The following is a 27,981-nucleotide window of genomic DNA, read 5'->3' as shown; positions in this document are numbered from 1 at the left end:
TGCCTGTCCGACACTGCCGCCTAAAACTGAATTTGGCTACGACTGAGCTCCTTATCTTTCCACCTTTCCGCCTCCCCCTTCTCTCATTCTCTATTTCTGTGGACAACACTCTCCTCCTCCCTGTCTTGTCAGCTCGCAACCTCAGGGCCATCTTTGAATCCTCTCTCTCCTTCTCCGTTCAAATCTAACAAACCACTACAGTCTGAGCTTCTTCCTCTATAATAGTATCAAAATCCAACCTCTCCCTTCGGAGCACACTGCCAAAACCTTTATCCACACTCTCATCGCCTCTTGCTTAGATTACCGCAGCTTGCTTCTCTCAGGTCTTCCATTCAACCACCTCTCTCCCCTTCAATCTGTCTAAAATTCTGCTGCACGACTTATATTTCCACCAGAGCCACCATGCTCACCTTACCCCCTCTCCTCAAGTTACATCATTGGCTCCCCATCCATTTCCGAAAACAGTTCAAACTCCTCTTACGGACCTATAAGTGCATTCATTCCGCAGCCCCTCAATATCTCTCCTCATCTCCCCTTATGCCCCCCCCCCCCCATTAACTCTGTTCATCGGACAAGTCCCTCTTATCTGTACCCTTCTCCTCCCCTGCAAACTCCAGACTCCATCCCATCTATCTTGCTACGCCACGTATCTGAAACAGAATATCTCCTCTGCCCTGCCTGGCTCTGTACCCTGTCCCCCTCCTTCCCTTGATGCCTTGCAGGCATTTCTCCAGGCCTGCCATAAGCCCTGGTGGTCCAGCGGTGACCCAGGATAGGAGGGATCCCTTCCACCTTCTGTCCTGGCTGACTCTTTGAATATCCCACCTTCCTCACCTCTAGAAAAACCCCTCAATATCTCTCCTCATCTCCTCTTACTCCCCCCCCCCATTAACTCTGTTCATCAGACAAGTCCCTCTTATCTGTACCCTTCTCCTATCCCACCTTCCTCACCTCTAGAAAACCCTTTAATATCTCTCCTCATTTCCCCTTACGCCCCCCCCCCCATTAACTCTGTTCATCGGACAAGTCTCTCTTATTTGTACCCTTCTCCTCACCTGCAAACTCCAGACTCCGTCCCTTCTATCTTGCTACACCGTGTGCCTGAAACAGACTGTCTGAGTCAATACAGCAAGCTATATCTCTATTAGTATTCAAATTCAAGCTAAAAGACAACTTTTACGAGGCTGTTTTCAACTCCTAACTCCCATTCACCGTATGATATCTATCATTCTCTCTGCAAGAAACTCCCCAACCCCTGTCTGTCCCATTTGTTCTGTCTGTCTGTCCTAATTAGATTGCAAGCTCTTCTGAGCAGGGACTGTCTATTACATGTTGAATGTACTGCACTGAGTATGTCTTTCAGCGCTATAGAAATGAGAGAAGTAATAGTCGTAGCCAGTGTTCCCTCTAAGCTGCGCTGGCGTGCGCTGGCGCACAAAATATTGCCTCGCAGCGCACAATGTCACGTCACAGCGCACGGCGTACGGAGATGGCAGGCCGCGGCGAGAGGAGAATCGGGCGAGTTGGCGCTGGCGCCCGATATTTTTAGCGCCCGGGGAAAAAATTTTGCTCACACCACCCGCCCGCTTAGAGGGGACACTGGTCGTAGCATGTATTTTCATGATTACATCCCATTATTATGCAGTATGCTTTGCGGTAAACTAATGTGCATTAAGGGTAAATAATGTAGATTTTTACCTTTTAACACAAAAATCTTATGTTACCCTTTAACACACTTTCATAACTACCCCCTAAGTATTTGTTAATTTTACCGTATATACTCAAATATAAACCCATACGAATATGCACCGAGGTAATCTTTTTTTCCTTCTATAAAGGGGTAGAAAAGGTTAACTTGAATATAAACCGAGGCTTTATATTCAAGTGTTGTGCCCTGCCAAGCTCTGCACCTAGTCCCCTTCCCTCCCTCCCCTCTCCTGCCTGGCTCTGTATCCTGTTCCTCTCCTTCCCCTGATGCCTTTCAGGCCTTTCTCTTGGCTTGCCGTAAGCCCTGGTGGTCCAGCGGTGACCCAGGACAGGAGGGATCCCTTCCGCCTTCTGTCCTGGCTGACTCTGAACTATCCCACCTTCCCCACCTCTAGAAAACCCACCTTGAAAGCCTTGGTGGGCCAGCGGTGAGCCGGGGTAGGAGTGTAAAAAGATTGCTCCTGCCATGGTTCACTGCTGGGCCACTGGGACTTTCAAGGTAGGTTTTCTAGAGATTTGGAAGGCGGGAAGGAAGTGGGGTGTTTCAGAGTCAGCAGGGATCCCTCTTGTCCCAGTTCACCGCTAGACCACCGGGGTTTACGGCAGGACCTTAGGGAGGCTTGTAACAGGTCCAGGAGGGGGGTGGGTAGGCACAGACTTGAAAACAAACCAAGACCCTCATTTTTGGGCCTATAAATCTTGGTTTATTTTCAAGTATATATGGCAAGTGCATGGCAAATGCTTCTGGAATTTTGAAAGGTGCTGGGTATTTTCTATTTTACATGGGTTTCTAAAATGTTAGTGGTATGCTCTGGGTATAAATAACAAATTAGGGGTGTGCAGGAAAAATCTTTTAATATTTTATTGCATACCAACAATTTAGCTTGTTCTAAAATCTCAGCGAGAAGATTATAAATGAAGGGATCAATATTCAAAAGAGTTATGCCAGGCAGGAGAGGCACCAGCCCACTTTAACCTGATTGAACGAGTTGGCCTCTAATATTCATCGACATTTAAGGGAATAATCTCTCTGAATACCTCCGCTAACTGGCCAACTAACTAGATAGATTAGGGCAGAGTGCCAATTAAGCTGGTTAGCAGTGATATTTGGCCCACTGGCTAAGACCCTCATAAACCCCCTCTTTTACAAAAGTCGGTGGCACGGTAAATGTTTTGACGCCCATAGGAATTGAATGGCTGTCGGAGCATTTGCCACGTGGCACTTGGCTGGCCAGCTTTGTAAAAAGGGGCCAATGACAGTCCAGCAAAACAGCTGCCTTTTCTTTATGCTCTGAGCTCTGAATATGGGCTGCTGCCCACTTAACTTCCTGGTCAGTGGACATACTTGAGTTAGGTCAGCCAGTGGCTGGATGCAACTTATAAGTCACATACTGCTGTGGGCTAAATGTCTGAGTAATGCAAAAATGTTCTTTTATAAAATTGTTTTCTCAACATGTACTCGTAGATAAAAACATGCACAAAAGCCCAAATAGACATTGTTTTACTTGCATTCCTCAGAACATGGGCTGGGGAAGGTCATTTATATGCACAATTTACATTGTATAAAGCAGGGGTGTCCAACCTGCGGCCCAAGGGCCGCATGTGGCCCCGTGAAGTATTTTGTGCTGCCCCGGTCGAGGGTGATGCAGTGTTTTCCTCTGCTGCCCCTGGGTGTTTACCGTCTCGCCGGCTCCCTCCTCTGTCTTGCTGCAGTGTTTGCGCCTTTGTGCGGCCCCCAGAAACATTTTTTTTTCGGCCAATGCGGCCCAGGGAAGCTAAAAGGTTGGACACCCCTGGTATAAAGCATGGGCAGCAAATCTACCGTGTAAGTTTGGCTGGGATAATTTTGGAATCAAACCTAGGCACAGAACTTATGCATGTGGCAGCAAATGTGTCACAAAATGGTCTAATTAGTGTTTGTTACACCTTTTTCAGCAAACCAGCAAGAAAAGTCAAGCGAGGTGTCTTAAAACAACCGACAGTCATATTTACTAGCATTAAAGGTCTCAGTATGTTTATTCGGCTGGATCACAGAGCTAAGGTCCCGACTACCCTGTTTCCCCGATGATAAGGCAGGGCCATCAAATAAGACAGCCCCCCCTTTTTAGAAAAAAATGTAAAATAAGGCACCCCCCCGCAAATAAGCCACCCACCGATACCTGCGCTTACCCGAATCGGGTGGTACGGTGGGTGACTCCGTGTGGTCCCTCCGTCTACCGTATTTGCCTCCATGGCTGCGTGCCGCGCCTCGTCATGAAGTGAAGAGGAGGAAGTGACAGGACTGCAGCGCGCGCAAGGAAACACAGGCAGCTTCCCTCATCCCTCCCTAACGGAGACTGCAGGAGTTTGTTCACGGCCAGAACATCCAAAAGTGAGACACGCAGACAGGTTTCTTTTGCTGTGAGCAATACCACTTACTGTATATAAAGCCTGTTTAAAATGCATACGGTATATAAACAATGGTTTCACATTGTCAAGTCCCCTCTGATGCTGCACTACAGAATAATCTCTTTACTGTGTTTCCCTGATGGAGAACATTGGGGACATTAAATGGTACAATATATGGTAGGATGGATAAAGCTGGCCATACACGGTACGATTTTTCGGCCGACCGATTCTTCAGCCGTCAAATAAGACAGCCCCCCCTTTTTAGAAAAAAATGTAAATAAGGCATCCCCCCGAAAATAAGCCCTAGAGCATATTTTGGCCTTCCAAAAAAAATAAGGCAGTGTCTTACCATCGGGGAAACAGGGTAGGATCTCAGTTTCGGCAAACTGGAATGCCTTCTTCAGGGGACAAACAAGTAAAGCCAAGCCACAGGAGCTGCTGTGGGAATTGAACTGGGCTTCAGTGTTTCTCAGCGCGTGTTCTAAGAATTAGGCTACTCCGCCAGGAAAAATAGCATTAAGATCAGAAGAGGTACCGGGTCCTTGTCTTTCAGAAGTTGTCATCTCTCTCTCTTTGGGGCTCTTCCCAGCCACTCGCTCGCTCGCGCCACGCTGCAGCCGCCACCGATCGGGACCTTAGCTCTGTGATCCAGCCGAGTAAACATACTGGGACTTTTGATGCTGATAAATGTGACTGTTGGTTGTTTTAAGACACCTCGCTTGCCTTTTCTTGTTGGTTTGCCACGTATCGAGGCAAGTTTTATTCCCCCTTTGTTCCTTTTGTTACACTTTTTTAGTCATGCAAAAACAACAACATGAAATGATCCACAATTTGAAGTTTGCTCTAGAGAATGACACGGGGAATAAATTTGTTCCCCGTCCCCGCAGGAACTCAATTTCCCTGTCCCATCCCTGTGAATTTTGTCACTGTCCCTGCCCCATTCTTGTAAGCTGTGCCTTAACCACACAAGCCTCGAGCGCTTATGATTTTCAAGTGTTTGAGGCTTGTGCAGATGAGAACAGAGCTTAGGCATTGGCGGAATGAGGCATTATGACATCACAATCTGAGCTCTAGAATGTTGCTACTTATAATTTTAAAGTGTTTGAGGATTGTGCAGATGAGAACGGAGCTTAGGCATTGGCGGAATGAGGCATTATGACATCACAATCTGAGCTCTAGAATGTTGCTACTTATGATTTTAAAATGTTTGAGGATTACACAGATGAGGACGGAGCTTAGGCATTGGTGGAATAAGGCATTATGACATCACAATCTGAGCTCTAGAATGTTGCTACTTATGATTTGAAAGTGTTTGAGGCTTGTGCAGATGAGGACGGAGCTTAGGCATTGGTAGAATGAGGCATTATGACATCACAATCTGAGCTCTAGAACAGTGGTTCCCAACCCTGTCCTGGAGAACCAGAAGGCCAATCGGATTTTTAGGCTAGCCCTAATGAATATGCATGAGAGAGATTTGCATATAATGGAAGTGACAGGCATGCAAATCTGCTCCATGCATATTCATTAGGGCTAGCCTGAAAACCCAATTGGCCTGGTGGTCCTCCAGGACAGGGTTGGGAAACACTGCTCTACAATATTGCTACTTATGATTTGAAAGTGTTTGAGGCTTGTGTAGATGAGGACAGAGCTTAGGCATTGGTGGAATGAGGCATTATGACATCAGAATCTGAACTCTAGAATGTTGCTACTTATGATTTTAAAGTGTTTGAACCTTGTGCAGATGAAGACAGAGCTTAGGCATTGGTGGAATGAGGCATTATGACATCACAATCTGAGCTCTAGAACGTTGCTACTAATGATTTGAAAGTGTTTGAGGCTTGTGCAGATGAGGAAGGAGCTTAGGTATTGGTGGAATGAGGCATTATGACATCACAATCTGAGCTCTGGAATGTTGCTACTTATGATTTTAAAGTGTTTGAGGCTTGTGCAGATGAGGACGGAGCTTAGGCATTGGTGGAATGAGGCATTATGACATCACAATCTGAGCTCTAGAACAGTGGTTCCCAACCCTGTCCTGGAGGACCAGAAGGCCAATCGGATTTTCAGGCTAGCCCTAATGAATATGCATGAGAGAGATTTGCATATAATGGAAGTGACAGGCATGCAAATCTGCTCCATGCATATTCATTAGGGCTAGCCTGAAAACTCAATTGGCCTGGTGGTCCTCCAGGACAGGGTTGGGAAACACTGCTCTAGAATATTGCTACTTATGATTTGAAAGTGTTTGAGGCTTATGCAGATTACATTACATTAGTGACTTTTATTCCGCCATTACCTTGCGGTTCAAGGTGGATTACATAAGAGGTTATCTGGACATTTCCGGAAGAGTTACATAGATGAGCGGGTTACTTCGGGGGATTGAAATGCTTCCTGTGGAGTTAATAGATGAGGACGGAGCTTGCAGGAATGGGACAGGAAAGGAAAAGAACTTGCGGGGACGGGAAAATGAGTTCCCACGGGTATGAGTAAAAGTTTGTCCCCATGTCATTTTCTAGTTCACTCTTGTCATTTGGTTTGGTAAATGATAAAGAAAATGTTGATGTTTGGGGGTTGTTTAGCTTGAATGCACATATCTTGTAAGAATTCTCATATACACGTATATGTGTGGTAAATCTATCTGAATGCTCCCGGTTTATTCACTAGTTCAGTATTTGCTTTCACTGAATATAACATGGACCATGGCAAACTAAAATCTTTCTTATTTCGGCTACATTTTTATATCCCCAGGAGCCATATCAGATCTCTGCAAGATACCTTTCAGTGGCAAGAGAGCAAATCCTTACGCTTTCTAAACGATGATGTAAGTGAAGGTTTAAAGTTGGACTTTTCGATTGTGCAAGATGAATAGACTCGTTATTTCAACCGCTTTGATCTGTGTTTCAAATATATCTAATGAAAGAAGATACTTTCTCCTCTGCTCATATTTTTCTCTAACTGTTTCTCTTCAGTGGGGTAATTATACTTTCAGTGCACTCTGTTATTAGCCGTGAGCTGGCAGCAAGCTGTGTCCCTTTCACTGCCTTCTAGGAAATGTTGCATTTCATGAACTCATAAATTACCTGGTATACGGGGTCTTCCACATCTTCTTCCAAAATGGTCTTTGTCAAGGAGTGCAGAAACAAAAGCAAGGAAGAGAAACAGCACAGATATGAGAAGCAGAGCTGGAAATCAAAGGACAGCAAAGGAAAAAGGCAGGCGCGGTTCGAGAACGTGGACGGCAGTTAAGGTCGCTACACAGATGTGGTCTAAGTTCTTTGCTTATCATTCGTGGCACCTTATTGCATATTTCTGATCAAGATAAGCAGAGCCTTTGCATCATTGACACCTTTATGGATTGCTATTGAATGCATGCACTTTCATAAGAGGCTGGGAAATATATAGCTCCCCTCCCCCACACATACACACGCAGACACTCACGCACAACCAGATGCGAAAATCTCTAGGCTTTCTGTCACTTGCAGAGCTCCTGAATTTAGAAGGATAAAAAAATCATATAAATGACTTAGGACCTAATTTAGAAAGGGCTGTTGGTTTTTTTTGCCTTTTTTCCTCAAAGTATGGGGGTACATTCTAAAAGTAATGAATCATCTAAATCCTGGAGTTAGCCCCTTTGAAATGTGAACGAGATTGGGTGGTTTAATTTAGCTGCAGTAAAAATACACTGGCCAGAAGCTGCGTTGTACCTGGGCAGAAAATTTAAGAGCTCAATTTAGACACAAGGCTAGTTAGTTTAAATCTAGCCAGTTGTTGCAGCATCTGGAATCAGTGATCGCTTCACCTACCTGATATCCCTCAACTCCTTTCACACCTGCCCAGATCTTAAAAGAATTCTCCCTTCCCCACCCCAGTCGTCATCTCTTCACCCAGTTTAAGCTCAAATCCCGTGTTCATACTCAAAATGAATCCTCTCCCTTGGTTCGGCATTGGCTGCTAGGTGGCCATACTTTAAGTGACCTGAAGTGTTAATTTTCTGTATTAGCCAACTAAAAATAGATATCCAAGTCTAAGGGCTCCTTTTACGAAGATTCGCTAGGGGTTTCTAGCGCACGCACCAGATTAGCATGCGCTATAGCCAAAAATCTACCTCCTGCTCAAAAGGAGGCGGTAGCGGCCAGCACACGGGGCAATTTAGCGCACGCTATTCCGCGCGTTAAGGCCCTAGCGCACCTTCGTAAAAGGAGCCCTAAATCTACAATAGGTGCTACATTTTGGTCACCTACGTATGGTTTCAGCCTAATTTTGTCCAAAAACCCTAGGCTCCTTGGAGTGACAATAAAGGAGATGTTTAGCTGGCCATAATATGAATGGCTAAGACAGTGCTATTTTGAAAATTGAGCCCTTGGGGTAGGATTTTTAAGTTTCGGGAAAATACAGGGCCAAAGACCTCCATCGTTTCTCTTTTGCAACTAAGGAGGAACGTTTGTGCAAGCCAGCTCTTCTGCAAAGGAAGAAATGTATGCGGCGATCGCTGGACAAAAAATGGACTTACATACGTTTTGTTATCTGGAAAAGCTGTCTCCTTTCTTGTCCTGATGAGAAAATAATTCTTTAGGCAAAAGATGTTTTTATTTCTAGATTGTGATGGCAGGCTTTTAAGCATGACTCTACTTTTGCTGAAAATTTAAATTAGGCCCTAAGTCACACGAAATGGAAGTTGTGAAAACCTTGGAGAGTAAATTGAATTCACACAGTACCATGAGATAACTAGAGGTACCTAGGGCAGATCACTCGATATATTGTATTTGAGGGCTGCAAACTAGTCAGGTTTTTCAGGATGTCCACAATTATATTTATTTTATTTATTGGAATTTGATATACAGCTCTTTACAGAAGCTTCAAAACAATTTACATACCCAAAGAAGCCAAGTTACCTACTTCCAGGCTAGAGAATTTGGGACAGTTCTGGATTTCTGACCGCCCCGTCCAGGTGCATTATGGGACTTGTAGTACTACTTTTGCAGTGAGCAGGATCACAGCACTACAAATCCCACACTGTTGTAGAATCTACGCTCAAAACCAGTACTGAGAAAAAAAAAGTTTCCACAGCAAAGAAAAATGGGGAGACCCAATGATCCAGAGAGAAAACAATCCACCAATGGGGTCCGGTTGGATTTTTACCACTGTATTTTTTTATCATTGTACTTTTTTCATTGAATTTTCATGTTTTTATATGTCAGTGTACAATAAATTGTCTCCAGAACATCTGTATCCACAGTTTTTTGTTTTTGTTTTCAAAAAAAAAAAAAGTTTCCAGCCTAGAACTGGGTAAATTAGCATCTCTACAAGGCCAGCATTTGTATTCAGAACACAAATGAAAAATGTCCCTGCCTCAGTTGTGTGCAAATACGTCACTGGCATATTCATGAGGGACAAACTGATTTGCAAGGGTCAAAGTTTGAGACCCCCTTCTGTAGAAGGCATTTCTGTTTTGCACTTTCTATACTGTCACAGTTAAACCTAAATTTACACATCAGTAATTTACAGATCTTTTTCACATCAGCCCTTCGTAGTATCCTTTCAAACAGAGATTGGCCCTGTGCTTTAGTGGTCATTCATTGGCTCGTCTGTGCTGTGGTGCTTCTTTTCATACCTGATATACCGCTTGTTCACACTGTTTATCTTTCTGCACCTTTTTCTCCATTTCTTCCCTCTGTTTCAATTCATAGATGAGTTGGAAAAGATCTCGCAAGTCCAATATGACGGGCTCAGCCTACACAAAGTTCAGGGGAAAGTATACATGGATTTGAACTGGATAATGCTTATCCTGGGAATGGTGTCCTAAGGATTAAAATACGCCTTCTTCAACTTACCAAGCATGCAAATTTAGGTTACACACTGCATCTACAAGCCTGAAATATTTTGTTGATTAAGAGTACTTTTAACTGATAAATAAATTATAAATAAGCCATTAAGAAATATTTGTGTCCTTATATTAAGGCGTGCTAACCAATTTATCACGCACTAAATGCTAAGGTATCCATTATATTCTATGGGCGCCTTAGCATTTAGTGCACGCTAATTTTTAGCGTATGCGAAATCGGTTAGCACGCCTTAATAAAAGGAACCCATTGCTTCAATTAATGACATGAGACAGGACAGAGCGTGATTATCTGTTCATTAATAAGTAATGCAATTGTATGCGCACTGTTGAAATAAAATGTTTTATAATAACTTTCTGTTTTTATTTCCCTCATTGTTCTTGATTAAAGTAGTGAACTGGTTTTGATTAATTTGACATGTATGTCAAATGCAAACTAGACAGGATGTAGATATGATCACATGAATGTGGCACAGTCGCAGTGTGGTTCAAATCAATGGTCAATAGTGTTGTAATGCTCTTCATGGAATTTCATAAGACACTGATAATGCAGAAAGTGGAGGAAAACATATTCCATTGTCCAGGAGAATGTACAGGGTGCCCACAAAAACACTCTTTGATTTTAAAGGGTTACAAAACCAAAATTTATTGGAATAGTCTTTCACCTTTGAAGCTACAGTTTCATCAACTCATAAAGTTTCATATGGTTACATACACTTGATGTGCGCCTATCTTTTACTCGGCAAATATCGATGCGATAATCGAGCTCGGACCAGACTCTACGAAGCATATCCGGTGTGATCGCGTTTATAGCTTCAGTGATGCGTTCCTGCAGATCATCCATAGTTGCGGGTAGTGGAGTTAGGTACACTCTCTTTCACGTACCCCCAAAGGAAAAAGTCACAAACAGTAATGTCCGGTGATCTCGGGGGCCACTTCAGAAACACCTGGTCATTTTGTCGCGTTGCATTGTCTGAAGGTTGTAACTTCTGCACCAATTGCAGCTTAGAAGGGTGTAAGTGCAAGCGATTGTGTAAGATCTTGCTAACCGCGCTTTTTGGGACTTGTATTTGCTGTTATCTTATTTGTAAACATATTCCCATACGTTTTAATTTTGTAACCATTAAAATCAAGGAGTGTGTTTGTGGGCATCCTGTACTTGGGGTGGGGGGTTTCTGCATAGGTCATCCAAAGTTAGACGCTCAGTTTTGGAGCAGATCAACGAACTGGGTGCAGGGTAATTAGCTACATGAATGGCTTTCCTTGCACCTTGTTTGGATGCACCAGCCACATACAGCATTCTACTGCTCTGGGTACACTCCTCCCTTCATTAGCAACCACCTTGAGCATAACCTCCTACTATTAGTATGGCAAAGGAGAATCTTGGATTAGCCAGTGGGGAAGGAAAGGATGAAGATCATGACTGCCCAGAAGAACATGGCACTTTGTCACTTTGAGTGAGGAGATGGGGAGGGGGAAGGAGACCTTTGTGAGCTTCTGTTGAGCAGGAGGCATTCTTGTGTTTCAGATGAGGTGATACTTAAGAGGAAGAGGTGATTCTAAGGGGAGAGCTCAGGATGGGAGGTGACTGATCTGGTGGGACAATAGAGGTTCTTCTTAGGTAGTAGAGATACTTTAGGCCACTGATAACACTTTAAGGAAATATATGGCTTTGTGAGACATTGGCAGGTGGGATAACCTGCCAATTAGCTCAGTCAACATCAATTGTATGAGGGGCATTCAATCTGTCCACCTGAGTATGAAAGAAAGTAGCAAGCACGTTGAAACAATTCTGGGCAGTTGTGACTTGGTGTGGGTCTAACATTCCAAGAGACAGGATGTCAGGAGAATCCTCATGTGAATGAAGTAAGAAACTGCTAGATTTAGAGCACTGTTCAGTGATAAAAAGTTTGCACAAAAGGAAGGGAGATCCATGATTGCAGTTTGTGGTGAGTCTGCCCCATCATCCCACAAAGTAAAATTTTGAAGCAAGCAGTTTAAGTGAGGTAGAGAGTCCATTGAAGATGACCCTCTCACTGGACGGTCTGTGGAAGCAATTTCCACAGAAGTGTGCAAGAAAGTCAAAGGTTTAATTTTGTCAGACAGATGAATTAGGGTTTCCTGAATAGCTGAAGAAATGGGCATCTCAACAGATATAGTTTGGAAAATAATTCATGGAAAGTTGGGTGTGTGCAAGTTGTGTTCCAAGAATGGCTGAGGCCATGAGGCCACGAGGCTTCAAGTGCTAGAGAGGTTGATCTCAAAGCCCATTCTGAAAACAACAGACCTTCCCTTCTCCCAGTCTGTGAAGTACTCACTTTTTTTCACCTCATATCTACTAATTTATCAAGATATTCATTCTGCTCCACATCAACCATGCAGGAATTCTACATTTCTGGCTTGGAATCGCTATTTTACAACATCCCAATTCAACAGCACTCATCTGTGTTGTTCAATAGGTATGTAGTACATATATTGCTAGTTTTGGTTTTCTAATGGGGAAAATGTCTCACCTTGTATTCAATAATCATAGCCATGGGCAACATTTGAATGGGAGAAGAATCTAGAGCAGTCATTCCCAACCCAGTCCTCGGAACACACCTAGTCCCATTGGGTTATCATGCTATCCACGTTGAGTAAGCATGAGAGAGATTTGTATACAATGGAGGCAGCGCATGCAAATCTAACTCATAAATATTCATTGTGGCTATCCTGAAAACTCGATGTGACTAGGTTGGGAATGGTTGCTCTAGAGCAGTAGTTTTCAAACCTGTCTTCAGGACACACCTAAGCCAGTCAGGTTTTTAGGATAACCACAATGAATATGCATTAGATACATTTGCATGCATTGTATGCAAATCTCTCTTAGGCATAACTGTGGATATCCTCAGGGCTGGGCTGAGAGTTCCTAGTCTATAGGCTAAAAAGGGTTCATAGACAACCCCGCTAAAGACAAAGGTGCGCGCCGACAACTGAGCGCAAGACGGAGGCGCGCGCCGAAGAAAATTACAGTTTTTAGGGGCTTCGACGGGGGTTTTTGTTGGGGAGCCCTCCCAGTTTACTTAATAGAGATTGCACCGGCGTTGTGGGGGGTTTGGGGGGTTGTAACCGTCCACATTTTACTGTAAACTTAACTTTTTCCCTAAAAACAGGGAAAAAGTGAAGTTTTCAGTAAAATGTGGGGGGTTACAACCCCCACACCCCCCACAATGCCCCCACAACGCGGCGTGATCTCTATTAAGTAAAGTGGGGGTTCCCCCCACGCCCCCCTCGGTCGGAGCCGTAAAAACTGTAATTTTCTGCGACACGCGCCTCCGCGCTGCGCTCAATTGTCTGCGCGCGACTTTGTCCCAGCGCGCTTTTGACCTGACACCCTAAAAAGTACTGCCATAGGAAACATGAAAAACCAAGGTTGCAGTCTCCATGCTGCTCCTTATAAGCTTCAGGAAGTCACTTCATCTTTCATTGTCTCAGGTATAAATTTAGATTATAGGCTCCTGGGGACAGTAAAATACCGATTGTGCCTGAATGTAACTTGCTATAGACAAGGGATGAGAAAATAAAAAGAGACGTAAGTACTCACAGCCTGGGCTGTTTTTATTGCCACAAATCTATGGTTTCCTTCCTTTCCACAAACATATCCAAAGGCTCGGTGGTCCGTGATATCCTTTGCAATATATGAAATTTCATGAACTGCATGATGATGTTGAAGAACCTAAAACAACAACAACAACAACAACAAAAATCATACTTCACCAATTATAAGGCTTTTCACGGAATTCATTTCTTCAAAATAATTGCTTGTTTATTTATCTCCCGCCCTTATCCAGGGCGAGTAACACTTTTACATACATAATAATACATTACATGTAACATACAGATCACATCAACACACCCATCACTTTAACCAAAATACACACATACACTTCCTCCTCCGCATTCGCGGTTTCCTCAATTGCGGTTTCGGTTATTCGTAGTTTTTCATTTGCAGGCTCCGCTTCCAAATGACATCAGAGAGAATCGCTGCTGCCAGCATTGTACAGAGGAAAACGCTGCACTTTCTTCACAAGAACCGGTCAGTTATTCGGTTTTATCATATTCTCTAGGGTTTTGTAACAGAAAACCGTGAATAACCTACGAAAAGTTATTTGTGATTTTTCTGTATTCGCTTGTTATTCCCCTAGCACCGTGAATCTGGAGGGGGAAGTGTACGTGCAAAGTATAAAAATACAAGTAACATACAAATTGCTTCAACAACAAGCATTGATATAAATAATTGTTTCATATAAGGCTAACTTCCCCTTGAAAACAAGTTGCATGATGAATAAGGATGTGCATTTGTTTGACATGAAATGTGATGTCATTTTGTTTACTGAAACGGTACAAAAAAGCCCCAAATTTTTAATTTTGTTTCAATTCTGTGCACTCTTTTATAAGCCCGCACTCTGTGGAAAGAGCATTATACACACATTTTATTATTATTATTTTTTAAATTATATTCTTTATTCATTTTTACAACTTTCAATAAGTGCAACTTAAGATATAACCACTTTACACTTTAAGAACACTTAATATTCCATCAAGAACTAATATACATCAAATATTCCCCTCCTTGTACCATGAATTGAATTTCAGACAAGAAACATAACATATCCGTCCCCCCTCCCTCCCCCCCCCGCCACCCTGGATGTGTATAAATAAAGGGAAAAACCCCCAATATTCATTCTGTACAATATTTTGTTAATGGCTCCCAAACATCCTTAAACTTCTTAAAATGCCCCCTGCTATATGGCAATTATTTGTTCCATTTTAAAGACGTGGCACAACGAACTCCACCAAAAATGATAGCTCAACCTATCCCAGTTTTTCCAATTTGTCGTAATTTGTTATATGGCAACCCCTGCCATAATAAGCAAAAGTTTGTTATTTTTAGAAGATATTTGGCTCTTAGCTCTCATTGCTGTACCAAAAAGAGTGTGCACATATGTGCAATAGTTTGCTGATGTGTGCACTGTGAGGCCAAAGTGTCAACAATGTTGCTCTGATAATAATAAAACACACACAAGAAAAAAAAACCCCAAATAAAATGAAAATTCCTGTATACTACCAGAATACATACAGTTGTATTTTGCATAGTTAGATTTTTTTTTTTTTTTAAGAATTAATGGAAGACCAGCATACAAGACATTACAATAATCAAATGTAGATATAATAAAAGCACGAAGCAGTGTTGCACAGGATCCTGGCAATTGGCCTAAAATACAATTGGTCTAATACTCAATTCATCTAAAATGGTTCCAAAGGGCTCCTTTTACTAAGCCGCGTTTGGGCATTAATGCGCGGAATAGCATGTGCTAAATTGCCGCGCGTGCTAGACGCTACCGCCAGCACTGAGCATGCATTAGTTATAGCCATGTAGAGTGGGTTTAGCGTGCGCTAAAAACGCTAACGAGGCTTAGTACAAGGAGCCCTAAATGTCAATTATTAAAATTAAAAATTTGCACGCCAAATATGATGTCAAATGTCAATTATTGTCAAACACTCAATTTGTCTAAAATGGTTTATTTTATTTAAACACTCAAACTGTAAAATGTGAAATCGCCTAACAACGCACAGAGGGGTCATTTTACTAAGGCGCGCTAACCGATTTAGCGCACGCTAAAGATTAGCCCATGCTAAATGCTAAGGCGCCCATTATATTCTATGGGTGTCTTAGCATTTAGCGTGCACTAATCTATAGCGTGCGTTAAATCAGTTAGCACACCTTAATAAAAGGACCCCAGAGACTACGCAAGCAAAATATGACGTTTGAAAATGCGTGGAGGGGCATAATTGAAAGGAATGTCTAAGTCCGTGTACGTCCATCTCGCAAGTCGTCCAAAGTTAAAAAGAGCCTAAGACACATTTTCGAAAGATACGTCCAACTTTTTTTTACTTTTGAAAATCGTCTAATTATACGTCCTGCCGATCTGATCGTCCAAGCCGCTAAATCGTCTATCTTTATATCACATTTCCGTCCACCATTCCATCCAAGTCCAAAATGCCTAGAACAAGCCCTGTTGGATGTGGGAGGGGTCTGCAAAATGATGGACTGAACACCCAGACATGCCACCTAAATAGTGGGGTACCTTACAGGGCACTGCTGTGAACTTCACAAAAAGGGTGCCATGGCTTCTCCTCCCTACAGCTCCCTTAGAGGTCACGGTGAGTCCTCCAAACCACCTCCAGAATCCCCTAGACCCACTTATTTACCATCCCAATAGCCCTTATAGCTGCAGGAGCCACTTATATGCCAGTATAAAAGGGGTTTGGGGGTGTATAGGGCAGTGCACATGTTTCAGTATCAATGCAGTGATTACAGGGGCTTATGGGCATGGGTCCTCCTCTCTATGGGTCCCTAACCCACCCCCAATACGACTTCAGCTACCTCTGTGCTGGACGACTAGGCTTTCCTATGTCAGGTGGCCAGGTGATGACGGTCTAGAGGCTGAAATCTAAAGTTGTGAATAAAATTTTTATGGGGGGGTTGGTGATCACTGGGGTAGTGGGTGGAGGTCTGTGTTATGTGTTTGCAGTGCTTATCTGGTGAGTTTAGGTTTTTTTTGTTACTTAGACCATGTTTTACATGGTCTAAGTCACAACGTCCAAGTTCCGTCTAGGCTCTGTTGTTAAACTTTTGGTTATACATGCTGTACAAATAAGTCAAAGCCGGCCCACATCACGCCCAACTCCTGCCCTCGACACGCCTCCCGAAACACCCCGTTTAGCTTTGGATGTTGAACGGCACTATGAAGGCCTAGGTCATTTAGAAATACGTCCAAAACCCATTTTTATTATCGGCACTTGGACATTTTTGAGAAATGTTCGTCCAAGTGCCAACTTAGGACGTTTTTTGGACGTTTTTCTCTTTTGATTATGAGCCCCATAGAGTCTAAACTTAAACTGTAGAACCTGAAAAGGTAAAAAATAATGTTAGAAAGTTAAAATCTCAGATTGTGTGCAATTCCACAAAGAAAATCTGTTATATCATGCAAAGCTCTATTATAAAACAATTGAAAGTAAGTGATCTTGCAGTTTTTCATTGAGTTTGCATTTCGATTGCGGTGTAGAAGGCAGCGACCATTCTAGTATCTTCTGAAACTGCTGGTGAACCCTAGGATTCGGCATATTAGCGTCCAGCCTTAGGTGGGCAGGAGGGAAAGGCCTGCTGTCTTGGTGAGGGATGGATTCCCTGGTGTGAGATCCTGGGATAAAGAGGAAGAATTTTCTGTATTTGTGGAAGATAATTTTCTGTATTTGTGAAAGATAATCCAGTATTGGAGACGTTAGACTTTTTTCCAACTTAAATGTAGTGTGGAAGCATATGAAATTTCTAACATAACAGTGATAAGACAAAAAGTTTATTTATTTATAATGTTCTCCTAGGGGAGCTCAGAACGGTTTATAGTGCTCCCCCGATATTCACGGAGGTTCCGTTCCAGGAACCTCCGCGAATACAGTTTTTCATAGGGGAGACTGGAGAGGGCAGCAGGAGAGGCAGGAGAGAGCAGCCGGAGCGCCGGTGAGTGCAGGAAATCCCTTGCTGTATGTTCCGACCGCCTCTTCCTGCACCAAGTCGCGCCTTACCAATCAGGAGCTGTTATGTCAAAGCAGCTCCTGATTGGTAAGGCCCGACTTAGTGCAGGAAGAGGCGGTCGGAGCATACAGCAAGTGATTTCCTGCACTCGCCGGTGCTCCGGCTGCTCTCTCCTGCCTCTCCAGCTGTCCTCTTTATGTTGGAGGTTCATGGTCGGAAAATACCGCGAATGACCGGGACCACCAACCGCGAATGACCGGGGAAACACTGTACATGAATTCATTCAGGTACTCAAGCTTTCTTCCTTGTGTGGTTCTGGTGGGCTCACAATCTATCTAATGTACCTGTGGAAATTGGGGGATTAAGTGACTTGCCCAGGGTCACAAGGAGCAGTGCGGGGTCTGAACCCACAACCTCAGGGTGCTGAGGCTGTAGCTTTAACCACTGTACTACACTCTATTCGTTTGGACAATTTTGATGGAATTAGACTAATTGTTATTAGACAAACTGTACATTAGCCCATTTGTCCTATTAGACCAATTGTCTGTTAGCAGAACTTTATTTAGACCAATTGCACTAAACTCGTTTTCAGGATTTGAGTTTATGTGATTGTACTTGTATATGTGTGGTGGTAAAAAAATTTGGGTTTAGTTTGCTGGCATTATTATTTGTGTTTATACCACTGTAAACTGCTCAGAAGGTTATTCCCTTGGGTGGAATATCAAATTTTTAATAAACTTGAAACTTGGGACCAATATTCAGAGCAATTTAAGTGGGCTAGAGAGACTCTGGCCCACTTAAATTGCCCGTCACTGCCCAACCACAGATATTCAGCAGCAATAAGCCGGGCAGTGCCGCTGAATATCGGCTCAGACCAGCCCTAAAAAAGTGGGCCGGTCAGGAGTGGGCTAGGGAGTGGGACAGGAGTGGTCCAGGGCTTATATAGACACTGGTGATATTCAGTCAGGGCCACCATAGGATAAGCGGGTGAATTTAGGACAGCAATTCACCTGCTTATCTTATGCGGGCCCCTGCTGAATAGCAAGCTGCAACCTACATAAGCATTTATTTAAAAACAAACAAACAAAACAACCCAAAACACCCCAAAAACAAACCATGGAGCCCCCAATCCCCCTCCCCCTCAGCCTATGATATACCCTCATACCCCATGTCTAAATAGGCCCCTCTGGGCCTAACTAAGTACCTGATGGTCCAGTGGGGATGGTTGAGGATTGGAGCACAGCCTCCTCGCTCATGCTCCTTTGCCGGCACCTTGCAAAATGGCTGCTGCGACCTCTCGCAGCAGGTTACTGGCTGAATATCGGGGTGATAGGAGGGGGAAAGAGTATGTTTTTCATCAGTTGACAATCTTCTCCATTAATTTGGAAACAAACAAAATATTAGAAACTGGTCTATAGTTAAGTGGGATGGCAACATCAAGGAACATTTTCTTAAGAAAGGGACGGGCAGGTGCAGGAACAGAGCCATTAGACAAGCTAGTTCAGATCATGGACAAGAGCAATGGAAGAAGTCCACAAGAAGGAATGCCTATTCAAAAGGAAGGCAGTGGATCTAGTGGAGAGATAGTCTTTCTGAGAGAGGTAATACACCTTGGTAAGTGCAGACAAAGAAGGGAAATTGGGACCAGGTGCTTTGCAATATGGATTACGGGTGAAGTGTTGGAGCCTTGGGGGAGGGGTGGTAAGAACTACAGGAAGAAGAAGAAGAGGATGATGGTATAGCAGCTTGGTCATGTGATCAAAACTGTGGGCAGTCAGGATGCTGAAAGACCCACAGGAATAGGACAAGAGGGCCCCACAGTGGAGAGACAGGAAAATAGCGAGAAAAGACCTGGAATCGTCAGAAGACTCAGATCAAATTAGAGTAATATTTATTGATTTGATTTTTTTCTTTTTTTAGCCTGTCCTCCCAAGGAGCTCGAAATGGGTTACAAATCAGGTAGTCAAGCATTTTCCCTATCTGTGGGCTCAAAATCTGTCAAACGTACCTGGGGCAGTGGAGGATTCAAGTGACTTGCCCAAGGTCACGAGGAGCAGCGCGGGGTTTGAACCCGCAACCTCAGGGGTCACAACTATGCCGCGCTCTCCTCATAGTTGTGTCTGGCGGTCTTCAACTGGGAAACGATCCATCAATAGTTATGAAATCCACAGAGGAACACGACCGGTGCCACAACCGCTCCACGTGACAAGAGCAGCTGCTTCGTCTGGCGAAGTTTACCATGATACCAAGGGCTATGCGAAACCCTACAAGCTGAAAAGAGGAACAAAGAGCTCGATGGCTTTCTGGAGGCACAGAATCCCAAAGAACGGGCTGCTTATCAACTGGAAGACTCTGCGCGCTTCTGGGGCAGTTTATGAATCAGTTTTCCCTGCATATCAATGTCTGACTAGTTTCATAACCATAGATTCAATGCCTTTGTGCTTTGTTCTCAAGCTTGACCAAACTGTGCCGCCAACAAGAGGAAGAACCGCGGACTGTCGCTGCAGGGACTGTGTAGGCAAGAAGAGAGGACATGAAAAAGTCACAAATCACAGCCCAGGTTACTGCATCGGAGGCCTAATTAATTCCAGCTTAGCTGGAAACCCAAAGTGGGGAGGGAAGGAAAAGGAGGAAGAGGAATTTTCTTCCCCCAACAAAGAAAATTATATTATTTTCAATCGGACACATTTATGTGGGTTTTGAGAATGTATCTATTTACAGAAAAACAGCAAGAATTCCATTAAGTTGAAAATGTAACAATAAGACATTTTTCCTTCACAGCAGAAATCATATTACAGTATTAAGTGAGTCTGATATATTTATGCATTAACTTGTAGTTTCTTTAATCTATTTCAGAATTTGTAGCAATACTGGAATGATTTAAAGGGAAACAGAGTCACAGAACAGCCAGTTATGTTCTGTTTGCATTAGAAAATCATTTACATGTGTGGATTATCATTAATATTAATTTTCTTCTGCATTTAGTTTGCATATTTGGGTTTTTTTTCCATTATCTAAATTTCCCCTAGGAACCTCAGACTTTTCTCATGCTCTTAGTAATAATTTGTATTTCTTTAAAAAAAAAAATAATTTATTTTCTGCATATTACAAATTATTCAAGTACTCAAGCATTTGCCATGGGATGGGTGTGTGTGTGTGTGTATATCTTTTGTTTTGGTATTATTCCTGATGGTAATGATGGGTGAGGGAGGGAATTTATGGGCTCCTTTTATCAAGACGCTACGGGGGTTAGCACGTCGGACATTTCATCACGCGCTAACCCCCGCGGCAAGCCAAAAAACTAACGCCTCGTCAATGGAGGTGTTAGCGACTAGTGCGGTATTCCGCACGTTAAACCCTTACCGCGCCTTGATAAAAGGACCCCTTTTCTGATTGTTTATAAGTGCTTATTTGATGATTATTATTATTTGTATGTAAATTGTATTGCACTTTTTGTTGGTATTAAAAACTAAATAAAGTTAAAAAAAAAAATTTTTTTAAAAATTTAAAAAGCGCATTTTCCGCTAACTGTCCCGGTGGGTTCCCACTCTATCTAATGTACCTGGGGCAATGGGGATTAAGTGACTTGCCCGGTGTCATAAGGAGCAGTGCAGGATTTGAACCCACAACCTCAGGGTGCCGAGGCTGTAGCTCATTCTTGCACTTTAGCGCTGACAATTTGTACAGGCTATTAAAATGCCGCCTTATCTCGAAGCAGCAGTGCACAATTGGCCTAATGCAGAATACCTCGAAGCTCAGCACATATTAGGGTAAATTTTATAAATAGCAATGAAATTTAGATGCTAGCGAGGAATTAAGGTATTAGAAAACTAGCATAAGTTTACAATTTTCAGCACTTACGCCATGTCAACAGCTGGCTTAAAAGCTTGTGCCTGGCCGTTGACAATTAGGCGTGCAATACCTCGTATTCTATAACATGCATGCACAACCTGTGGACCATGTGAGGCCCGATCCCAGGGCGCTGGTGATAAAGAGCGCTGAAATTCCAGTCTGGTCTACATCAGTGTCTCCCAAACTGTGTGCCACGTCACAGTGGTGTGCCCCGAAGAGATTCCAGAATTTTGCTTTATTTTTTTAAAATGCCCTTCACAAGTATACACTAGAATAGATGACATGTACGTCGCGTATGCAAGAGTCTGTCAATGTTATGAGTGTCTGCGTGCGTAAGGATACAACCGCTCAGATAAGCATCATTCTTTCATATGATTGGCCCTTGAGAACTGATGGCAAGTAATTTTATTTTTATTTTTTTTATACAGTAGTTATTCTAACTTGAGAATTTGGATCTTCTTATCTTTGCAAACGTGGGTTTTCAGATCTGACAAAAATTAAATTGGAAAAGAAAAAGAGAACGACTGCAGATGGTGGATGATGAAATGTGTGTTTGCTTGTCGACTATCGAGCTGTGTTTTGAGTTAATTTGCACTCAAAAACAAGCACATCCATCGCATTGATTAGCAATTCTATTCTATCTACTTTAGTTTCACTGTTGTTATAATTACCCGTGCATAGCTTAAAGAACTTTAAATAAATAACGCTCAAATATAGGCCCTCTTTTACTAAGCCACAGTAGAGGTCTTTACCATGGCCCAGGGCACTAAATGCTCCGACGCTCATAGGAATTCTAGGAGCATCAGAACAGTATTGGAGCATTTAGCAATCTGGGCCATGGAGGGATGCCGACTCCCTCCTGCTGCTGGATGCTCCCCAGCCCCCCGAACCACCCCCCACATCCCTCAAACCTTCTTCGTACCTCTAAATTATGATGACAGCAGGAAGGATGCCTAGTCCCTCCTGCTCGCAGTTCTGCCATTCCAAAATGGCAAGTCCTCCCCTTCCCAGTGCATCCTGGGATACACAGGAAGGGGCCTAAGGCCAGATTGGCTCTGACGCTTAAGGCTCCTCCCAGGGGGATGTCTGAGCCAATCAAGGCCTTAGACCCCCCTGCCTCAGTGCCTAGCTCATGCTTGCTGTCTAACACTAATCTGTCAGGATACACATTTCAAATCTAATATATTGTAATCACAAAATAGAAAATAAAAATATTTTTTCTACCTTTTGATGTCTGGTCATTTTATTATTCAAATCATGTTGGTCCCAGGCATTGCTTTCTGTTTGTCTTCTGTTAACTAGCTCGCTCTCTGTGCTCACCATCCATCTTCCATGTCTTCCACTGCCATATTCAGCATTTCTGTTTCTTTCCTACTGTCTACCATTTCTCTTTCTCTCCCTGCCTTGTGCCCTGGGTCAAACCTCTTTATTCCCCTCCATGCAACATCTCTCCCTTACTCCCCTCCATTATCATGTGCAACATTTCTTTCTCTCTCCCTATGAACCACGTCTCCTTGCCCTCCACCTTATGTCCAACATTTCTCCCTCTCTCTTTTCCATGCATGTCCCCCCCTCCTATCCACCATAACACAGAGCTCCAAATAGATTTCCCCCCCTACTCTGTCTTATACTGCTTTGCCTGGATACATAAAGAGTTTGATTTATTCATCCCAAGGAGCAAACAGTGGGAATTTCTAAACATAATGTAGCAGAATGAAATATTTCTACACAGCTAAAAGAGCTACCTATATAAATGAGTTTTAGAGGACAGTGCATGCTTGAATAACAAGAAAAATCAGAAAAGATTTCCTGAACATGTAGGATTCCCATTCAGGCATGCAGTATATGCATTTGAATCAGATATGCTTTGACTCAAGGGACATTTGCATTTTCTGTATGTGCTTTCAGCTGGAGATGAGAAAGCTGGTTATGAATCAGATTTGGCTAACACGACTGGGTAGATTCAAACTGCTGAAGTCTAGAATTTCTCAACCAAACTAACCTTCCTGCTTTGTCAGGGCCATAAAATACAGAAACTGAGGGCAGATAAAGGTTATATGGCCTATCCAGTCTGCCCTTCCATACCATCTATTATTCTTTAGTCTTGAATTCAGATGCCTTTGTCCATTTCATGCATTCACCACCCTTTCCTTAAAGAAGTACCGTATTTTTCGGATCATAAGACGTACTTTTTCCGCCCCCAAAAAGGGGGTGCGTCTTATGGACTGAATACACCGTGCGCCCCTCCCCCCCCCGGTACCTTTTTTTAAGTGGCAGTGGTCCAGCGCAGTCTCCTGCTGGACAGCTGCCTCTTTGCAGAGCAACACACAATGCAGGAGCGTGATCTTTGCACTTCCTGCCTGGTCCTGCACCGCTTTGTGATTGGCTACAGTCGTTACTGACTGCAGCCAATCACAGAGCGGCATGGGACCAGGTCGCGCTCCTTTGTTGTGCGTTGCTCTGCAGAGAAAGGCAGCCATCCAGCAGGAGACTGCGCTGGACCACCGCTACATAAAAAAGGTACCGGGGGGTTTCAGGCGGCTTCGGGCTGTAAGCTGCTTCTTCGGACTGTAGGCTACTTCTTCGGGCTGTTTCGGGCTTTGGGTTGCAGGCTGCTTTGGGCTGCGGGCTTCCCAGCACCAGACGCACAAGACCACCACACGCACCTATGTATAGAGGAAGAAAAACCAAGAAGAAAAAAATTCTGAACCAAATTTTTTTTTCTTGGTTTTTCCTCCTCTTCAGGTGGGTGCGTCTTATGGTCTGAAAAATATGGTATTTCCTTAGATTACTTCTGAGTCTATCCCCATTTACCATGCCCCTCATTCTAGAGATTCCCTTCAAAGAGGTCTGTATAAGTACATCACAGTAAGTGCTATAGGTAAACCTTCAACCGTGTACTCCCTCAATTAACCTTTAGGCCCCTATATTGCTTCTCCTACCGAAATTAATAATTAAATACAACAATTATAATCAGTTCCAGACATCCACTTGTTAAATGATCCTGTAAACATGCAGAAAAGTATAAAAGTACACCTTGATCGTCTTTTTGTGGCTATCGAGACCTATTTTGCTACAAATGGAAATGTTCCTTGCTGCCTTCAGAAGCCACACCTCTTAAACAATTGCCTAATTTGCATAGTGGTTGAGACAGCTCTGTGGCTTGTTAAGATACTTATTCACAAACACTTTAATAATGTTTATATTTATTAAATATACTTGCTATACTGCCAGTTCTGATATTCAGGTCATAGTGGTTTACATGATTAAAATATTATTATTTTAGTACTTATATACCACTTCCAGGCTAAGTGGTTTACATTCAGGTTCTCATGCATTTTTCCCTGCCTGTCCCGGTGGGTTCACACTCTATCTAATGTACCTGGGGCAAATGGGGGATTAAGTTACTTGCCCAGGGTCACAAGGAGCAGCGTGGGATTGTAATCCACAACCTCAGGGTTCTGAGGCTGTAGCTCAAAATAAAATGAATGCCATCAAATAAATAGGACAGAACACATTCATGCTAAAATAGAGGACAGTAAAAACCTCTAGTCTAGGTCCCAGTACAATCATTTAAGGATGTGAAACATTGCTACTATTTATCACTTCTATAGTACTGAAAAGCATTCGTAGTGCTGTACATTTGACATTTAATAGCCAGTCTCTGCTTAGAAAAGTTTGCAGTCTAATTTGGACAGACAGACATGACATATAGAGTTAATGATGCAGAACCTAAGGTGAGACGAGTTGAAAGCAGTCTCGAAGAAGTGGGATTTTAACTTGGACTTGAACACTGCTAGAGACATAGTAACATAGTAAATGACGGCAGATAAAGGCCATGAATCGTCCATCCAGTCTGCCCATTAGATATTCTCATGAAAAATAAATGATTAAATTAACTTGTCTTTTTCTTTGAAATTTCTGTAAAGTCCACCTGGTATTGTCCTAAGTTCCAAATGCTGAAGTTGCCATCTAATCAAGCCATTGTGACATCACTGCTGAGGTTGGCTCTTAGCCATTGGTAGAATGAGGCATTATGACATCACAATCTCAGCTCTGGAATGTTGCTACTCTTTGGGTTTCTGACAGGTAACATAGTAACATAATAAATGACGGCAGATAAAGACCTGAACGGTCCATCCAGTCTGCCCATTAGTTATACCCATTAAAAATACATGATTAAAATATCTTGTCTCTTCTTTGATATTTCTTGGCCATAGACTAAGTCCAACTGGTATTGTCCTAGGTTCCAACTGCTGAAGTTACCATCTAAGCTCACTCCAGCCTATCCAACCATCCCATTATTTGCAGGATATCTACTGTAATGTCTGGCCAGTAACATCCTCATGTTCCAAGTTAGTGGAGTTCCCATTGATGCCCTCCTCAGCCAATCCTACACTGAATCACCATATATGGACACAAACCGTACAAGTCGGTTCAATACCGGCCTCCAATTTATATAATTTGATTTCTAATTAGAGAACCTCTGTGTTTATCCCACGCTTTTTTAAATTCCACCACCGTTTTCCTCTCCACCACCTCCCTCGAGATGGAGCCCACCTTAGGGATTCGGACAGCTTGTTCCAAGAAAGATAGAAGGGACGGAGGCTGGAATTGGCAGAGGAGGAGAAGGGCACAGATAGGAGGGACTTACCAGCTAATTGGTGCTTGCGGGGGAGGGGGGACATAAGGGGAGATAAGTGAGGAGAGATAATGGGAGGCAGTTGAATAAATGCATCTGTTGGTCAGTAAGAGGAGTTTGAACTGTATTCGAAAATGGATGGGAAGCTAGTGAAGTGTCTTTAGGAGAGGGGTAACGCGAGTATACCAGCTCTCAAGGAACATGAGTCATGCAGCCGAATCCTGGACGGATTGCAAGGACCTGTTCCATAATTTTAATTGGTTTAGATACATTTGTCCTAGTCTTAATTCACTAAGTCCGCGTTTCGACAAAAAGTCTTCTTCAGGTGAGTACGTGGGAAACAATTGTGTGGTGAGCCGGAAGTGAGACACTGCTTGTGTTTGCAACATTCTAGAGATCAGACTGTGATGTCATAATGCCTCATTCCACCAATGCCTAAGCTCTGTCCTCATCTGCGCAAGCCTCAAACACTTCCTAAGTAGCAAAAAACAAAAGGAACTGACCCCAAAATATCCACAAAGAAGAAAATCCAGAGAAAACCAAAAAAAACTCTGTGGAGTGACGATGTTCCTAAATGAACTTTATTTGAAAGTGTCAAAGTTCCAAAGGTACACTGAAATCATCCACATAAAATAATTCCATCCACATAAAAATAAATCATCCACATAAGAGCCTTAAAGGACCTAGTCCGCTAGGGATACAGGATTCAACACGGTCCGCGTTTCGACAAAAAGTCTTCTTCAGGGGTCCCTGGGGGTCCTATAAAGGTGAGTATGTGGGAAACAATTGTGTGGTAAGCCGGCAGTGAGACACTGCTTGCATTTGCAATTATTTTATGTGGATGATTTCAGTGTACCTTTGGAACTTTGACACCTTCAAATAAAGTCCATTTAGGGACATCGTCACGCCACAGAGTTTGTTTTTTTTTTGTTTTCTCTGGATTTTCTTCTTTGTGGATATTTTGGGGTCAATTCCTTTTGTTTTTTTATATCTGAAAGATTAACATTAACCCACAGTTGCTTCTAGGTTGCATTTATGCCACGTATTGTGCATGAGTAAAGTATCAAACGGTTAATTAATTTGCAAAATAAACACCACGCATTCATTAAATAAAAAAATAGGCGGCCATTAATCAATATGCTTTGTATTGCATTGACCATAAATAATTAAAAAACAGTGAAAGTAGGACAAAAAAAGACAGTTTACATAATCTAATCTAATCTAAATTTCTGTATCACACTTATCCAGTACAGTTTCAAGGCAATATACAAGTTAAGAAGCCTGTGAAAAAGTATGGGCGGGAACACCTACTCTCTACTCCCCTGACATGCCCCCCTCCAATAAAAAATTAAAACATATTTTTAGGACATGGGTAGCATGTGCAGATTTGGAATAGAGAATGACACGGTGATAAAATTCATCACCATTCCCATCCCCGCGGATAACCGCGGGAAATCATCTTCATGTCATTCTTTAAGGAAAGAGGGAAGAATCAAAGCATTAATGGCCACAACCACTGACCCGCAAGCTTTGCTTTGCAGAATGCTGGTGTAGAAGGACCGAGGTTGAAACAGACACTACAGAATGACAGTCTCTGGTATCCAGAGCAGATATTGTGATGTCATAATGCCTCATTCCACCAGTGCCTAAGAGCCAATCACATCAGTGATGTCACAAAGGCTTCATTATCCTTGGCTCACATAAGAATCAGAGTATGAATGGTCACATCCACAGACCCGCAAGCTTTGCTTTGAAGAATGTTGGTGTAGAAGGATTGAGGTTGAAATAGACACTAGAAAATGACATGGGATTATTTCCCGCGGTTATCCGTGGGGACGGGAACGGTGATGAATTTTGTCACCGTGCCATTCTCTAATTTGGAACTTACAGTAAGACATCTGCGTGTGTTCTATGCTAAACCATTTTAAGCCGTGGTAGGTGCACGCTAGGGCTTATCCCAACTTAGTAAAAGTAGGG

The 27,981-nt window shown here is 42.9% G+C and overlaps 1 protein-coding gene across 16 annotated transcripts in view; it reads right to left on the bottom strand.

Annotated features, from left to right (window-relative positions):
* DAB1 (DAB adaptor protein 1) overlaps nt 1–27,981 on the bottom strand; it is a 692,719-nt gene that overhangs the window by 79,073 nt on the left and 585,665 nt on the right. For 11 of the 16 annotated variants that reach the window (XM_033916678.1, XM_033916677.1, XM_033916676.1 and 8 more), the window contains 3 exons: nt 13,518–13,649; nt 9,707–9,826; nt 7,176–7,214 (listed from right to left, as the gene is read on the bottom strand). In XM_033916678.1, coding sequence (XP_033772569.1) covers nt 7,176–7,214; nt 9,707–9,826; nt 13,518–13,649 — 291 coding nt within the window. The remainder of the gene's footprint in view (nt 1–7,175; nt 7,215–9,706; nt 9,827–13,517; nt 13,650–27,981) is intronic. The other 5 variants (XM_033916685.1, XM_033916688.1, XM_033916691.1 and 2 more) reach the window with 1 other exon arrangement.

Source organism: Geotrypetes seraphini, chromosome 12 (genome assembly GCF_902459505.1).
Source record: "Geotrypetes seraphini chromosome 12, aGeoSer1.1, whole genome shotgun sequence".
Taxonomy (NCBI): Eukaryota; Metazoa; Chordata; class Amphibia; order Gymnophiona; family Dermophiidae; genus Geotrypetes; species Geotrypetes seraphini.
This window is presented reverse-complemented; position numbering and strand designations above follow the sequence as displayed.